At 37.4% G+C, this 18,284-nt stretch overlaps 1 protein-coding gene across 1 annotated transcript in view; it reads left to right on the top strand.

Annotated features, from left to right (window-relative positions):
* Positions 1-18,284, top strand: part of ACTR3 (actin related protein 3) — a 55,170-nt gene that overhangs the window by 13,784 nt on the left and 23,102 nt on the right. Inside the window, exons 2-3 of the mRNA XM_040228405.1 lie at positions 14,263-14,318; positions 17,683-17,807. Coding sequence (XP_040084339.1) covers positions 14,263-14,318; positions 17,683-17,807 — 181 coding nt within the window. The remainder of the gene's footprint in view (positions 1-14,262; positions 14,319-17,682; positions 17,808-18,284) is intronic.

The raw sequence follows: 18,284 nt of genomic DNA, 5'->3' as shown, positions 1-18,284 counted from the left end.
TACTAAAATACATACTCATGTACATGCACAGGCGCATACACACACACACACACCATTTATTAAGAAATAGCAAGTTGGAAGACTTTAGGACTCTTCCTAATTTGCCTAGGAATCATGCTGTGAAAATCAAATGTTTCCAAAAGGACTGATGAAAATGGAAGATTTGAAAAGGACCTTTGAAGAAAGAAATGATTAGGATAAAACAAAAACAACAATGAAAAGAGGATAGAGCATTTATAAGTGCTAGGATTTATGTTTCTGTTCCCAAATACAGTTTTCAAGACTTTATAATAGTTATTCTTTCTGCTTCAGACATAACAGAGTGTATTGCAGGAGATGAGGATTAAGAAAGTGAACTGTGGGTATCTAGATGAGTCTGAGAAGGTAAATAGGCATCAGATCATACATAGCTTGTTGAGGAGTAGTCTTCAAACCAGTGAAATTCATTGAGGTGTTCTAAAAAGCAGAGCCTTGGTTTTTTGTACTGTTAATCCATGTATGTGTGTGCAAGTCGCTCAGTTGTGTCCAACTCTTTGTGACCCCATGGACTACACAGTCCATGGAATTCTCCAGGCCAGAATACTGGAGTGGGTAGTCTTTCCCTTCTCCAGGGGATCATCCAATTCAGGGATCAGTCTTAGGTCTCCCCCATTGCAGGTGTATTCTTTGCCAGCTGAGCCACAAGGGAAGCCTCTGCTAATCCATGCTTGACATTTAACTGTTAATAGGCACATACATTTAAGACTGTTAGGTCTTCTTGATGAATTTATCGCTATATTATCATAAAACTTCTCTTTATCTTTGGTATTACTCTTTTTCTTAAAAGTTTCATTTGATGTTAATATAGCCACTTCAGACTTATGCCTACTATTTGCCCTTCATCCATCTTTTTAAAGTGTGTACCACGCAGACAATATATACTTGGGGCTCCCTCTCTCTCTCCTTCTTCCTTTCTTCTCTTCCTTTTTCTTTCATCTATTCTGATTGTCTATCCCCTTTAATTGGAGAATATAGTCTATTACATTTATTTTATTTTATATTTTTTTAAATTTATTTATTTATTTTTAATTTTTACTTTACAGTTCTGTATTGGTTTTGGCATAGATTGACATGAATTCACCACAGGTGTACATGCGTTCCCAAACATGAACCCCCCTCCCACCCCCCTCCCCACAACATCTCTCTGGGTCATTCCCGCGCGTCAGCCCCAAGCGTGTCATATCCTGCATCAGACATAGACTGGCATTTCGATTCTTACATGATATTATACATGTTTCAATGCCATTCTCCCAAATCATCACACCCTCTCCCTCTCCCTCTGAGTCCAAAAGTCCGCTATACACATCTGTGTCTTTTTTGCTGTCCTGCATACAGGGTCATCATTGCCATCTTCCTAAATTCCATATATATGTGTTAGTATACTGTATTGGTGTTTTTCTTTCTGGCTCACTTCACTCTGTATAATCGGCTCCAGTTTCATCCATCTCATCAGAACTGATTCAAATGTGTTCTTTTTAATGGCTGAGTAATACTCCATTGTGTATATGTACCACAGCTTTCTTACCATTCATCTACTGATGGACATCTAGGTTGTTTCCATGTCCTGGCTATTATAAACAGTGCTGCAGTGAACATTGGGGTACATGTGTCTCTTTCAATTCTGGTTTCCTCTGTGTGTATGCCCAACAGTGGGATTGCTGGGTCATAAGGCATTTCTATTTGCAACTTTTTAAGGAATCTCCACACTGTTCTCCATAGTGGCTGTACTAGTTTGCATTCCCACCAACAGTGTAGGAGGGTTCCCTTCTCTCCACACCCTCTCCAGCATTTATTGCTTGCAGATTTTTGGATCGCAGACATTCTGACTGGTATGAAATGGTACCTCATTGTGGTTTTGATTTGCATTTCTCTAATAATGAGTGATGTTGAGCATCTTTTCATGTGTTTGTTAGCCATCCGTATGTCTTCTTTGGAGAAATGTCTATTAGTCTATTACATTTAATGTAACAATTAGTATAGTTGGATTTGGGTATGCCATTTTATTTTTTACTTAGAGTGAATAATTTAAAACTTTATGCAGAGTAGAACCCTTGCATCTCTGTAGATTTATCAATACTAACTCTCTTGCCATTCCCTCTACCTTACTGTCCTTCTATGGTATAGTTATCATAGGTGTTACATCTACATATTTAACCCCACAAGACAATTTAATTTTTGCTTTAAATACTCAAAAGTATGTCAGAAATTAAGCAGAAAAAAGTCTCATTTACCAGTTTACCATTTCTAAAGTTTTTCATTAATACCACAGTTTCCCCTCTGGTGTCATTTCCCCTCAGCCTAAAGAACTTTCTTTAGCTCAGGTTTGATGGCAGTGGGTTTTCTTTTATTAGAAAAATGTCTTTATTTCACTTTCATTGTTGAAGGATATTTTCACTCTCAAAGATTTCTGGGTTGACTGTTTTTGTACCTCTTTCAGACTTGAGGAATATTTCTTCACTGTTTTTGATTTGCATTGTTTCTAATAATAGGAGAAGGTGATGGCTCCCCACTCCAGTACTCTTGCCTGGAAAATCCCATGGACGGAGGATCCTGGTAGGCTGCAGTCCATGGGGTTGCGAAGAGTCGGACACGACTGAGTGACTTCACTTTGACTTACACGCATTGGAGAAGGAAATGGCAACCTACTCCAGTGTTCTTGCCTGGAGAATCCCAGGGACGGGGGAAGCCTGGTGGGCTGCCGTCTATGGGGTCGCACAGAGTCGGACACGACTGAAGTGACTTAGCAGCAGTTTGAATTTTTTGTCCTGTTATTGGGGCATTTTTCTTTGGCTGCTTTTAAGATTTTTCTTTATCTTTGATTTTTAGTAGTTTAATTATGACATCCCTAAGGTTTCTTTGTGTTTTTTTCTGTTTCTCTCCCCTCCCTCTCTGCTACCCTACCCACTTCCCTCCCATCCTCCTCCTTCCCACTCTTCAGGAACTTCATTGTGTCACCTTTCATTTTTTGTTCCCTAAGTCTCTGGGGTCTGTTCTTTTCTCTTTGTGTCTATCTTTTTAATGTTTTTCCTCTCTCTTTTCAGATTGGATAATTTTTACTGATTTGCCTTCAAGTTCACTGATTATTTCCTCTGTTGCCTCTATTTTGCTTTGCTCATTCAGAGAACTTTTTGTACCTGGCATTGCATTTTTCAGTTCTGTTATTTCCATTTGCTCTTTTTACAGTTTTAGAGTTTCTTTGTTATTTATTATCAGTCATTACTACTTCACTGTGATAGTTATAGCTGCTTTCGTGGCTTTATCTGATAATTCTAACATTGAATTATTTCATCTTCTGTTGAATGTCTTTTCCTTGGAAAATGGGTTACATTTTCCTGATTATTCATATTAATATAATTTTGGTGTGTATGTATGAATTAACCAACCTTTTTTAAATCTGTTCTCTTGTTGATGAATATATGCTTTGCTTCCAGTTTTGGGCCATCACGAATAATGCTCTTGTGAACAAATGTGCACATATCTTTGTGCAGACATAGGTTTTTTTTTTCCTTGGGTGTATACCTAGAGGTAGAATCTCTGGATCATATAGTAAATGAATGTTTAACTGTTTTCTAAAGTGGCTGTTTACAAATGATTTTGATTTTCTGTCATTTCAACTAGAAATGTATGAAATTTATCTCAGTGTACTTTTAATTTGCTTTTCTTTTTTTAAGTCCTGTGGAGTTGAGCATCTTTTTGTTTGTAGCCATTTTTATTTCTTTTTCTTAAGTAGTTAGTGTCTTTTACCTTTCCTTCCTTTATTTCCTCCTCCTTTCTTTCGCTTGTTGTCAACACCTTCTAGTTTTAGTGTTTACATGTAGGTCTTTGATTTGTTTTGAGTTTTATGTGGTATAAGATTAAAGTTCATGTTCATTAATGGATATCCAGTTTTCGTAGCACCGTTTCTTGTAAAGACTGTCCTTTCACTGAATAGTTTTGGCACCCTTGTCAAAAATTATTCAACTGTATATGGCAGGGTTTATTTCCAGGCTTTGTTCTATTCCAGTTGGTCTATATGTCTGTCAGGCCACACGGCTTTGGTTAGTGTAAGTTTGAAATCAGGAAATGTGAGACCTCCAACTTTGTTCTTTTTCAGGATTGTTTTAGCTATTCATAGTCCCTTGAGATTCCATGTGAATTTTAGAATAGATTTTCCATTTCTCCCCTCAAAATTGTTGGAATTTTGATAGCAATCACATGGATCTGTAGGTGGATTTGAGTAAATAGCTTGCTATTGTGCAAGTTTGACCCATGTCTGAGTCCTGTACCAAATAATGTTATCCAGATGGCAAATTTAAGAAAAATCCAAGCTATTTAATCTCATGTCTGTCTGAAGGAAGATTTTTTTTTCTGAAGGTGTTACCGAGCAGTGAGGCCAAATGAACCAAAACATTGAGTTTGGAGCAGAGAAAGTTTTATTGCAGGGCCATGCAAGGAGACTGGTACCTTGTGCCTCACAAACCCTTAACTCCTTGAAAGGTTTCAGCAAAGCACTTTTAAAGGCAAAATGATGGAGTGGTATGTTGGCCGCTGTTCACATACATCACGTTATTTCTGTAAGCCTTTAATAAGACAAGGATTTCTGCAACTTTTTATCTCTGTATGAATAAGGAGGTATTATACTCTAAAAGGTCAAAGAAGCCTTGAGAATCTGTTATCCTGTATATTTCAGATTATAGGCAACATTTTTTTATTTTTACCAAAGTGCGGAGCTAGCATGACTAAGCATAGGAAACAAAGCACAAAGATTAATAAAGTATATAAAAGGAACATCTCTAATATGGAGTCAGATTTGTTCTTCCCTGTTACAAGGGAAGTTTAGAAAGATTTTGATGTGTGTATGTGTGTGAATGTTTGAAATTTAGTATAATTTAGTTAACTGTTATTTTCCTAACATGCTTAATTATATAAGTGACTTTTTGAACACCCCAGAAACTTAGTAGAAAATTGCAAGGGCTGTGGAAAAATAAAGTGTACTGACAGAATCTATGAATTCAAAACAAAAATTTACCTTGTAAACATAAGGTTAGAAATGGTGTGCTGTGATATTTGGTCAGTATTTGTTTTTAAGTCTAAGGAACAGTATTATAACTAAGAGGAATGTGTGTATGCCTAGAGAAATTTTTTTTTAAAACTTTTAACTTTTTATTTTGTATTGGGTCCAGAGAAATTCTTAATATGAAAAAGTTTGATTTGATATGTTTCCTTTACTATAAAAATTGAATTAATTGTGAGAAGGGAGTTTCTTTGAGTTAGAAAAAAAGATGAGATAAACTTTTTGGCATCTACTTATACAGTGTTTCTTCTCTGTGGTGGCTGGAGAATTTTGACAGCTCATTGTAAAAATACCTTAAATCAGTCATTTCAAGTGAAAAACCTGATAATATTTAAATATTAGGCTAATGAAAAGCTAGTTTATATTTGAAAGTTCTAAACAAATTTAGTACTTAAAGTCTTTCCTAAATTTTTTCTTATATTTCTATAAAGAAAATTTAAGTGAAGTTTTAAAGCAAACCTCTTATAGCTATATTCTCAAATCCCCTCCAGTTTATTTATATGTTGTGCTCTACAAATATTACTGTATCTTGTGTGCATTGATATGTAAAGGGTTGGAAAGCTTTTTAGAAGCTAAACAAGTTGTAAAATTACATAAACTAGGACATTTCCCCTTACATTTCTTAAACATGGGTGAAAATACTGTCCTCTATGATAATCTCAAATATTATCATATAGTGGTCTATATCTGGTATATCTAGGCTAGATGATTTGGTTCTTTGGGGGTATTAGTTAAATCCAGGGCAGTAGAACGTTGTGTATGTGTGTTCAGTTGCTCGGTCATGTCCTACCATTTGCCACCCCATGGACTGTAGCCCCCCCCAGGTTCCCCAGGACTGTAGCCCCCAGGCTCCCCCAGGACTGTAGCCCCCCAGGCTCCCCTACGACTGTAGACCTCCAGGCTCCTCTGTCCTTGGAATTTTTCAGACAAGAATACTGGAGTGGGTTGCCATTTCCTACTCCAAGTAGAACATTAGTAAATGTATTTGGCTGCTGTTCCTCCCATTCCCCCAGTTAAAAAATTATTTTGCTAGATTGTTTTAAATTTAATAGAAATGATTAAATGTTACGGTGTATCCATATAGTCGATATATTATCTGTAGTTACATTCATGTTTGGGGGAAGAACACACTTGTTTTGATTATGTCTTGACTTTTGTATTATTATATCCTTCTTTCGGTGTTTGAGAGTAGATTATTGCTGAATATGCTCAACCTAGGGAATTTTACTTTGACCAGGAATGGAGTATTGATTTACCTGGTGAACTTGTTAAATGGAAGTTTCTTACGGTAATGTGGTTTCTGCTTCAAGTTTCTTACTGTTATTCTTGGAAAATGGTATTTACACACATAAAAGTAACATAGGCTTGTATATATATGTTCATCAAGTGATTGAGAGTTTATTGAAAGGAAGGATGACTCTTAAGGAAAGGCTTCATGGAAGACTCCTAAACTGCAATCTGAGGTTTTTGAGAGGGTGCAGTGAGAGCACAGGTAATACATGAGGGGGAATGTGCAAGTCATGGAGGGGAAAAGGAGTAATCGGTACAGTGGGCTTTGAGCTGGGTTCATGGAAGTGGTGGGAGACACTTTTAAAGTTGAATTGAGGGTTATTTTGGAGAATCTTAATACTTAGCCGAAGGAGTCAGAGTCATAATTTTTTATCTACAAGGTACTTTACAAACTATTTACAGTGGATCATTTTATAGACGCAGAAACAAGTTCTTAATCTTGTGGGTCAAGATTTTTGTTAGGCAGTGACTTTTTAGGGAGATATCCTCCTTTGTCAGGGTCATAGAACTGGAAGGAAGTCATTCTGTTCTGTTAGGGTATTATTGTGTGTAATTGCTTGAACAGCTTTGGGAATAAAATGGAAGAGACTGGATGAAAGAATAATTAGTATTTATTTTTCCACTGTGTTGATAAGACAGTAGTGTCTTTTAGGGTTTTATAGCCTCAGGCAGCTTTAGACTGACTTGTTTTAACCAAGTCTTTGTTTTGATAAGGTTAAAGTAGTTCTTTTTTTCCACTGTGGATGGGGTGGGACAAGATACACTGTTGGCCCTCTTCCTTTCAGTGTCATGGTAGCCTCTACTTTATCCAGTACTGCTTCCTAGGTGGTGCACTGGTAAAGAATCTGCCTGCCAATGCAGGAAGTGTAAGAGAGGTGGTTCGATTCCATGGGTCGGGAGTATCCCTTGGAGTAGGAAATGGCAACCCACTCCAGTATTCTTGCCTGCAAAATTCCATGGACAGAGGAGCCTGCCAGGCTACCATCTGTGGGGTCACTAAATGACTGAGCGACTGAGCACACACACATACCCTCTTACTTCAAGAAGGTTACTGTTAGTTTTAGTGAGTTCAGTGGGAACAGATTATTCATATTAGTTGATGGTGGTTTTGTGCATTTGAATAATTCTTACTTTTTTGTACCCAAACCAGAGGGTGTGAGCAAGTGGTTCAATCATGCTGACCTCCATCTATTACAGGAGTTCTATTCTACCACAATTGAAGGTTTTACATTAAGAAGAGACTGATTGGAAGTATAAAAAATGTGGGCATTAGCCGTCTGCGACAACCCACACTTGTCTGTGGCGTATGTTTTTCCCAAGGCCAGTCTTGCCTTATGAGATGGTTCACACTCTGTCTGGAGTATGTTTCTCTCTAAATAAATCCATTTCTTACCTTTAAAAAAAAAAGGCAGTGAAAGCATTGAAAAAATAGATATAAGCACTGATCTGAAAAATCTTATACAGACTAACTTTCATTTATGAATACAGGGATAATTTGTATCATAGTGATAAGCTGAAGAATTGATGCTTTTGAACTGTGGTGTGGAAGAAGACTTGAGAGTCCCTTGGACTGCAAGGAGATCCAACCAGTCCATCCTAAAGGAAATCAGTGCTAGGTGTTCATTGGAAGGACTGATGTTGAAGCTGAAACTTCAATACTTAGGCCAGCTGATGCAAAGAGCTGATTCATTTGAAAAGACACTGATGCTGGGAGGGATTGCGGGCAGGAGGAAAAGGGGACGACAGAGGATGAGATGGTTGGATGGTATCACTGACTCGGTGGACATGACATGGGTTTGGGTAGACTCTGGGAGTTGGTAATGGACAGGGAGGCCTGACGTGCTGCAGTTCATGGGGTCGCAAAGAGTCAGACACGACTGAGCAACTGAACTGATAAATATTTAAAAAGTTCAGATATCTAGATGGCCTTTATCTGATTATTGGGGAATAGAAATTTTGGAGAGAATGCACGAAAAGAGTAATTAGAGTTGACATGTATTAAGTGTGTCCTTTATGACAGGTGCTGTGCTTAATGGTTTACCTTGTTCTCCTATTAAATACCCTGAACAGTCATGAGTTAGTGATCTTTATTTTACAAATGAAGGAATTAAGACTTAGGAATTATTAGTAAATGATACTTGTACTCACAAGGGCAGAGGTAATCAACTGTGTGGGAGGTTGTGAAAGTTTTCATATAAAAGCAATGGTATATAACCTGGAACAGTGTTGATAGTGGCTCTTTGACATGGCATGAGTTGGTCTTTTTGGAAATTGTTAGTATTTTTATGGTTTGGTAGTGTGGTGTGGTGTCAGGGCTGCTGGAAGAGGTTGTCAGGAGCCACATATTAAAGGGGGTCTTTTGTATGTCCTGCAAAGAAGTTTTATTTATTTTTATAACATATACAGTATGGAATCTTTGTAGAGATTTGGTCAGTGGAGCAGTATCACATTTTGAACAGTTTATGTTTTCCCCTTATTTTTAACGTTTTAGTCTGTTTAGCACTTTCAGATCTTGAACTTAGTACCCCAAAGAGAGATCTTCCCATCATATTAAAAAATATTTCTGCTGAAACTATTAAAATCCAAGAATATCACAGTAATTTACCTGCCTACTGTTTAGCAGTGTGTTTGAATATGGAGTCAAACTGTCTGTGGAGTGTGTTTCTCAGAATATTGTAATGTAAATACTTTCTTTTTAAAGCCTGCTTATAGCCAGAAAGTATCCAGCTGTCTCCTAAGTAGCCCCCAACATGCTGCTTGTGGAAGCTCCGCTTTTCTAGACATCTTTGTTATTATTTTGTTAATGTAAGATGTTGTTGATTAGTCGCTAAATCTCGTCCAAGTCTTTTTGTGACCCCATGGACTGTAGCTGGCCAGGCTCCTCTGTCCATGGGATTTCCCAAGAATACTGGATTGGTTGCCATTTTCTTCTACAAGGGATCTTCCCGACCCAGGGATCAAACCCATGTCTCCTGCATTGGCTTAACTGCTGAGACACCAGAAAGCCATTGTAAGACTGTAGGTTGAATCTATTATGACAAACACTATAAAATTTATACTTTTTTTTGAATAGTAATGAATTCAAATGGTATGAAATAATATGTGATAAAAAAAAACTTTTTACCCTTGCCTGTTACTTAGCTCTGTTCTCTAGAGACAACCAAAATTATGAATTTCATAATCTCTTCCAGAGATATTCTCTGCTTATACAGCGAAATATGTTTTACCTGAACCCTTTACTTTTTTTACAAATGTCACATTGTTCGTTACCTCGATTTTGTTCAGTTAACAAAAGCATTTTGGAGATTGTTCCATATCTGTACATAAAGAGCTTTTTCAGTCACTTTTTTAATAGCTACCTAATATTCTATGGTTTAAACAGCATATTTAATTGGCTTCTCATTTGATGGCTGTTTATTTTCACTTTTGCTATTATATGCAAGATTATAATGAAACACCTTATTATATGTTATTTTGTACGTTATGAATATTTCTATAGGATCAATTTCTAGAAGTGCAGTTTCTCATGAAAAGCTATGTGTACTTAGTTACTCAATCGTGTCCGACTCTTTGTGACCCCATAGATTCTAGCCCTTCAGGCTCCTCTGTCCATGGGATTTTCCAGGCAAGAATACTGGAGGGGGTTGCCATTTCCTCCTCCAGGGGATCTTCCTGACTCATTCCTTCCTTGGGAAGCAAATTCTTTACCACTGAGCCACCTGGGAAGAAATGGGACAAAGAAAGACCCTAAAGCCCCATAGACTCCTGCTTAGTTTTAATGATTTATAGCCAGGTAGCCAGTTGCCTAGCTTTATAAAAAGTAAGATTGTAGTTACTAGCTGCCAGCAGATACTGTTTGATAATGTCCAGTGGCATCCAAGCCTGACACGTCTCAGAAAACTCAACTTGTTAGCAACGCAAAGACTAGTCTGAAATTACACCCATTGTGTCACCTCTTTATTTCCTTGGATGTCTGAACCATAGTTGCTCTATTTTGACTTTTAATATTTTTCTTATTAGCCAAAGCAGATATCATCTTTAACAATGTTAGTGTTTCTCTGTGTATGAGAGGATGCAGGAGTTGGGACTCAAAATCTTTTCCTGAAGATACCCAACTCTCTGAAGGCCTGTTCTGCCAGTTTTTCCAGAGCACAGAGTGTCTGATTCCTGATCTCCACCCTAATCTTTCAGTGATGTTGAAGGTCAGCAGCTGCAGTGGCCATGATTTAATCTTTGTAGAGGTAGATGGCAATTGCCAGTTTCCAGTTGGCAGGGTCCCTTCATGTCATAAATTTGACCGTGATTTGAGGCTGCCATTTCGTCCTGTTGTGCTGAGAATGCTCATTCCCAAGTCTGGCAGAGATATTGCTTATAGGCCACTCGGTGTGCTGTTACTGGACTAGGTCATAAAACAGTATCCAAAACTCTTTGCACCACCTGTATTACTAGCCTCTCGCTCCAAGAAAATATTCCCTCTTGTTGCTTCTTCCATATCTAGAGTTTCACTGTTAAAAGCATTGATCTCATATGGAACTATATATTATTTTATCACAGGCTTAATCACCCACTTGGTAATATAAGAGATAGCAGTTTTGTGAAATAGTTGAAATACAGATAACAAATAAAAGCTATGGGTACTTATAATTTTGAAAGTTCAGTTCAATTCTGTTCAGTCACTCAGTCGTGTCTGACTCTTTGCGAACCCATGAATTGCAGCACGCCAGGCCTGCCTGTCCATCACCAACTCCCGGAGTTGACTCAGACTCATGTCCATCGAGTCCATGATGCCATCCAGCCATCTCATCCTCTGTCGTCCCCTTCTCCTCCTGCCCCTAATCCCTCCCAGCATCAGAGTCTTTTCCAGTGAGTCAACTCTTTGCATGAGGTGGCCAAAGTACTGGAGTTTCAGCTTTAGCATCATTCCTTCCAAAGAACACCCAGGACTGATCTCCTTCAGAATGGACTCATTGGATCTCCTTGCAGTCCAAGGGACTCTCCAGAGTCTTCTCCAACACCACAGTTCAAAAGCATCAATTCTTCAGCTCTCAGCCTTCTTCACAGTCCAACTCTCACATCCGTGCATGACCACTGGGAAAACCATAGCCTTGACTAGACAGACCTTAGTCAGCAAAGTAATGTCTCTGCTTTTGAATATACTATCTAGGTTGCTCATAACTTTTCTTCCAAGGAGTAACCATCTTTAATTTCATGGCTGCAGTCACCATCTGTGGTGATTTGGAGCCCCCAAAATAAAGTCTGATACTGTTTCCACTGTTTCCCTATCTATTTCCCATGAAGTGATGGGACCGGATGCCATGATCTTCGTCTTCTGAATGTTGAGCTTTAAGCCAACTTTTTCGCTCTCCTCTTTCACTTTCATCAAGAGGCTTTTTAGTTCCTCTTCACTTTCTGCCATAAGGGTGGTATCATCTGCATATCTGAGGTTATTGATATTTCTCCCAGCAATCTTGATTCCAGCTTGTGTTTCTTCCAGTCCAGCGTTTCTCATGATGTACTCTGCATAAAAGTTAAATGAGCAGGGTGACAGTATACAACCTTGACGTACTCTTTTTCCTATTTGGAACCAGTCTGTTGTTCCATGTCCAGTTCTAACTGTTGCTTCCTGACCTGCATATAGGTTTCTCAAGAGGCAGGTCAGGTGGTCTGGTATTCCCATCTCTTTCAGAATTTTCCACAGTTGATTGTGATCCACACAGTCAAAGGCTTTGGCATAGTCAGTTTAGTCAGTTTTTTAAAGCAGAAATAGGTGTTTTTCTGGAACTCTCTTGCTTTTTCTATGATCCAGCGGATGTTGGCAATTTGATCTCTGATTCCTCTGCCTTTTCTGAAACCGGCTTGAACATCTGGAAGTTCATGGTTCACGTATTGCTGAAGCCTGGCTTGGAGAATTTTGAGCATTACTTTACTAGCGTGTGTGATGAGTGCAATTGTGCGGTAGTTTGAGCATTCTTTGGCATTGCCTTTCTTTGGGATTGGAATGAAAACGGACCTTTTCCAGTCCTGTGGTCACTGCTGAGTTTTCCAAACTTGCTGGCATATTGAGTGCAGCACTTTCACAGCATCATCTTTAAGGATTTGAAATAGCTCAACTGGAATTCCATCACCTCCACTAGCTTTGTTCGTAGTGATGCTTTCTAAGGCCCACTTGACTTCACATTCCAGGATGTCTGGCTCTAGATGAATGATCACACCATCGTGATTATCTGGGTCTTGAAGATCTTTTTTGTACAGTTCTTCTGTGTATTCTTGCCACCTCTTCTTAATATCTTCTGCTTCTGTTAGGTTCATACCATTTCTGTCCTTTATCGAGCCCATCTTTGCATGAAATGTTCCCTTGGTATCTCTAATTTTCTTGACGAGATCTCTACTCTTTCCCATTCTGTTGTTTTCCTCGATTTCTTTGCATTGATCGCTGAAGAAGGCTTTCTTATCTCTTCTTGCTATTCTTTGGAACTCTGCTTTCAGATGCTTATATCTTTCCTTTTCTCCTTTGCTTTTTGCTTCTCTTCTTTTCACAGCTATTTGTAAGGCCTCCCCAGACAGCCATTTTACTTTTTTGCATTTCTTTTCCATGGGGATGGTCTTGATCCCTGTCTCCTGTACAGTGTCACGAACCTCATTCCATAGTTCATCAGGCACTCTATCTATCAGATCTAAGCCCTTTCTATTTCTCACTTCCACTGTATAATCATAAGGGATTTGATTTAGGTCATACCTGAATGGTCTAGCGGTTTTCCCTACTTTGTTCAATTTAAGTCTGAATTTCGTAATAAGGAGTTCATGATCTGAGCCACAGTCAGCTCCTGGTCTTGTTTTTGTTAACTGTATAGAGCTTCTTCATCTTTGGCTGCATAAAGTATAATCAATCTTTTTTCGGTGTTGACCATCTGGTGATGTCCATGTGTAGAGTCTTCTCTTGTGTTGTTGGAAGAGGGTGTTTGCTAAGACCAGTGCATTTTCTTGGCAAAACTCTATTAGTCTTTGCCCTGCTTCAATCCGCATTCCAAGGCCAAATTTGCCTGTTACTCCAGGTGTTTCTTGACTTCCTACTTTTGCATTCCAGTCTCCTATAATGAAAAGGACATCTTTTGTGGGTGTTAGTTCTAAAAGGTCTTATAGGTCTTCATAAAACCATTCAACTTCAGCTTCTTCAGTGTTACTGGTTGGGGCATAGACTTGGATAACTGTGGTATTGAATGGTTTGCCTTGGAGACGAATAGAGATCATTCTGTCGTTTTTGAGACTGCTTCCAAGTACTGCATTTCGGACTCTTTTGTTGACCATGATGGCTACTCCATTTCTTCTGAGGGATTTCTGCCCGCAGTAGTAGATATAATGGCCATTTGAGTTAAATTCACCCATTCCAGTCCATTTTAGTTCACTGTTTCCTAGAATGTCGATGTTCATCTTGCCGTCTCTTGTTTGACCACTTCCATTTGCCTTGATTCATGGACCTGACATTCCAGGGTCCTATGCAATATTGCTCTTTATAGCATCAGACCTTGCTTCTATCACTAGTCACATCCACAGGTGCATATTGTTTTTGCTTTGGCTCCATCTCTTCATTCTTTCTGGAGTTATTTCTCCACTGATCTCCAGTAGCATATTGGGCACCTACTGACCTGGGGAGTTCCTCTTTCAGTATCCTATCATTTTGAAAAGGCAGAAAGCTTCATACTGTTCATGGGGTTCTCAAGGCAAGAATACTGAAGTGGTTTGACATAATTTAAGCTATGGGATTTTGTATAGTATTCACCCAGAATGGAATCTTACTTTATAACAAATAGAATTCTAAGAATTAAATTCATAAATTGCAAGATATTCGTGAAATACTTATAAAATTCTTTTTTGTTTTTCAGGTATACAAAATTAGGATATGCTGGAAATACAGAACCACAGTTTATCATCCCTTCCTGTAAGTATTTCTGTTAAATCATAAGTAAGCTGACTGAATATCTATTTCTTAATAAAAGTAAAAAAAAAAATAATAATCATTTCAACATTCTGTAAGATTTAGTCCTTTAGAAACATGATTTGCCAAGTTCTAAGTGTGGCCTCATTTCCATATCTCTGACCGTTTATTTCAGATCTCTTTTTAGCTCTTCATTTACTAAATCTACCAAATACTTTTTTAAAGACAAAGATGAATGAGCTGGGAATCTGCTTTGAGGATATTGCTATTAGTAATGTGTGTGTGTTACTATTAAGTAATGCATTTCCCGTCACACGCATACAAAGATCATCCTTTGGTTTGTGCTCATGATTTTTGCAGGGCTTGTGGTTGTTGACATCCCTAACAAAAGCCCATCTTCAAAAGAAGGATGGCATCTCATCTTTAGAGATGCAGACTTCAGCTGTTCTCGAATACTTTATAACCTTACTTGGGTTATTTTTGTTCTGGCTTATGTTTGTTAACTTCACTTTAACTGACTGTCCAGTTTCAATAATCTATCTTTCAGATGTTTTTTAAAAATACTCTCAGACTTGGTTTATTTGTGCTCTTATTTGTTAGCCTGGGCTATGTACCTGGTCCCTGGTGGACACATTTTGGACATCTGAGTGTTAGACGGTCACCTTTTGCACATTGTATAGTAACATTTCTCAACTACCTGACCTACTGCCAGGTTAAGACTTCAGCATATCAGACGACAAACTTTTTGAGCCATTCCTTGGTGGTGCTAACTTCTAGGAGGTTTAATTTTGGAAGTATCACTAGTATTTGTGTGACTGAATATTTTTGTGTATTCTTACTGATTTATGAAAATGAGAAGGAAATGGAAAGATAAACATACAGAGAATAGTGAAAGCAGCTTAGGATTCAGAGTCTGTGATATTGAGAACAAGGTAGAAATTACTAGACTTGCCTGAACTATAGATCTCTGGACTCAATTGGGCACTCTTTGGACATGAACGAGTAGTTTTGTTGTTTATATATGGCAAGAACAAAGTTAAATGTGTGAAGATGTGTCAAAATTATCTCTAAAGGGGGAGCTATTATATATTTATTTCATTCTCTAGAAACAGACCTGTTTGAGTTTTGCACTTCTGATAAACTTTTGATATATTTTTCTAGGGATTGATTATCTGTGAATTTAGGCTATTACCTAAATCTAATGCTTCAGTACATGGAATGGCTTTTAGCTGACACTGATGAAATAACTTATTCATAGGAATATAGTGGTGTTAATTTGTAGTACTGTTGTTTTTACGCTCTATTTAAGTATATTTGTTATCTATATGGAGGGACAGATTTGCTTTTTTTCACTTTTGTCCCAACTTTACATATTGATTGTTTAAGATTTTGATGACAAATATTGGCTCTGTTGCTGACTAAAATAGAGTACTTTTGCAAACTAATACTTGACGTTAGTTATGTTTGAGTTTAGTTTTATTCCATGTGTATGCTTATATTAGTTTCCCGAGGCTGCCAAGGCAAAGTACCAAAAGCCAGATGGCTTAAAACAACAGAAACTTGTAGTACTGCAAGCAAGAAGTCCAAAATTAAGGTGTCAACAGGGCCATGATCTTGCTGACAGCTCTAGGGGAGAAATCTTGGCTTTTAAAACTTCTGGTGTTTCCTGACAATCCTTGGCATTCTTTGGCTTCTATGTGCATCACTCCAGTCACGTAGCTAACCCTATGTGTCTTCACATTGTTTTTCTTCTGTGCATGGATATGCCCCAATTCTGTATTTTTATAAGATCACCAGTCATTGGATTGTAGCCCATCCTAATAACCTCATTTTAACTTGAAAGACCCTGTTTCCAAATAAGGTCACATTCTGAGGTAGTAAGAATTAGGACCTAAACATATCTTTTTGGGGGCACACAACTCAACTTTTAAAATGCTGATTTTGCAATCTCTTAATTTGTAATTTTTTATGAGGCATTGTATTATGATTAAAACATTTATTTCAGGAGATTCCTGATGTGTTAACTCTGATTCTTACAAAATTTGCTTTTGCTTATATTCTTAAGTGCTGTATTAAGTCTTAGTTGGAAGCCCATATAATTTCGATATTTTAAACTTTTGTTTCTCATCACCATTGTATTCTTCCTCTATTTCATCTTTCTGCCAAAATTTGCAATTTTAGTTTTCATTGTTTTTCTTATGAGACGTTGCAGCATGTTAAAAATCCATTTGTGTATGAAAGAAAAGATTTTTGATTATGGAGTTTTTTTCACCCAACTAGTTGTAATGCTGCAGGTGTAGTTTTATAATGAGCAGATATAATCATTTCCACTGATGAACATGGATATTTGATCTGGAAAACCTGTGGATATGGTTCAAAGTTATTTTCATAATCTTTGTTTTTAGGAAATTTGTAGTGACCCGTCTGGATGTCTATGTGCTTTATGCTAGATAAGCAGCATTTAGAAGTAGATTGAATTTAGAATTTCCTTCTGTATTTTTACACACCTTATTAAGGATATAAATTGTTATTAACTGAAAGTGTAACTGTTTGAATGGCCCATCAGCTTAAGTGCCTACATGTTTCTGTTTTTTGTTTCTTTTTAATTTTTGGCCACTCCTCATGCAGGATCTGACCAGGGGTTGCACCCATGCAGTAGAAGAGCTGAGTCTTAACCACAGGACCACCAGGAAGGTCCCCATGCAGATGTTTTGAATGAAGAACTGTTTAATTTGAAGGATTCAGACATTTACAACTTAGTTAAGAAATTTATAAGTTTTAGGTCTAGAACTGTATGCTGTTTTTTGAAATTATATAAGGAGATTGCTCTGTGTTTTACCTGAACGATTTGAAGTTTCCCTTTGTATATGTGGATTAAAGTTTAACAGGTCCTTATGCCAGTGTTAAAACTAAGCTAGTTCATAGTAGTGCAAACAGTATATGAAAAAAGTTAAAAAAAAATATTTCCCCATGCAATTTTCCTACTTTTATTACTGGTTTTCAATTTTTTCTTTCTGATTGTCCATCAAGCCTATGTTGACTTGGTGGAATTACAGTTTTACTCAGATCAAAATAGAGTTTACCTAGTTTTTAAAAACATAACTGAAACATTCCCACAACAGTACTTCTCTTTTGGGGGCTTTTTATATTTGAGGCCTTGTTTCTGGGTGGAAGTTGAGATTTCATTGTATTAAAGGAATTTTGTCATTTTTTAATTAATGACCTTTTTGCTTTAATTTAGCAGTTTAAATATATTAGATCATGTTCTATGTAATAATACTTTATTATGAAAAAATACAAGTGAAAAATTCATCTCACTTGAAAAAAATAAAATTTTTTACATGCATAAATAACTTCTATTTTAAAGGTATTGCTATTAAGGAGTCAGCAAAAGTGGGAGATCAAGCTCAAAGGAGGGTGATGAAAGGTGTTGATGACCTAGACTTCTTCATTGGTGATGAAGCAATAGAAAAACCTACATATGCAACAAAGGTATATTTTTATGATTTGTATAAATATAAATAACATTTTATTTCAAAAAATTAGTTTGTTTAGTAATTTTGCCTCTCAATTACAGGACTAATATTCTCAGCCTCTTCACAGTAGAAATTTCTTCTTCCCTTGTGACTTCTTCCAGCCTTGCTTTAACTGTATTACTTTCCACCACCCCCCACCCCCGCCCCAAAGAGGAATATTTTAGCTCCTTCAAGTAACTGGTATTTACTTTTTCAGTCTCAGAGTCATCAATGTGATTGACTTTCTCTTGCCTCCACATTATCACACCTAGAAATACTTCCCATCTTTATTCAGACCCACACTATTTTTCTCCTGTTGAAGCCTGTGTCATCTGAAAGTGCACTGTTTTTTATCTTTTTCTTGTTTGTTCCCTACCCTTCATCCTCCTGCTCCTTTTTTATTGAGATATAATTTACATACTATAAAATAGATAAGGCTTAGTTATACAGTTAA

The sequence above is a fragment of the Oryx dammah genome, unplaced genomic scaffold (assembly GCF_014754425.2).
Source record: "Oryx dammah isolate SB20612 unplaced genomic scaffold, SCBI_Odam_1.1 HiC_scaffold_27, whole genome shotgun sequence".
NCBI lineage: Eukaryota > Metazoa > Chordata > Mammalia > Artiodactyla > Bovidae > Oryx > Oryx dammah.
The sequence above is the reverse complement of the archived record's forward strand: the minus strand, read 5'-3'. Positions and strand labels throughout refer to the sequence as shown.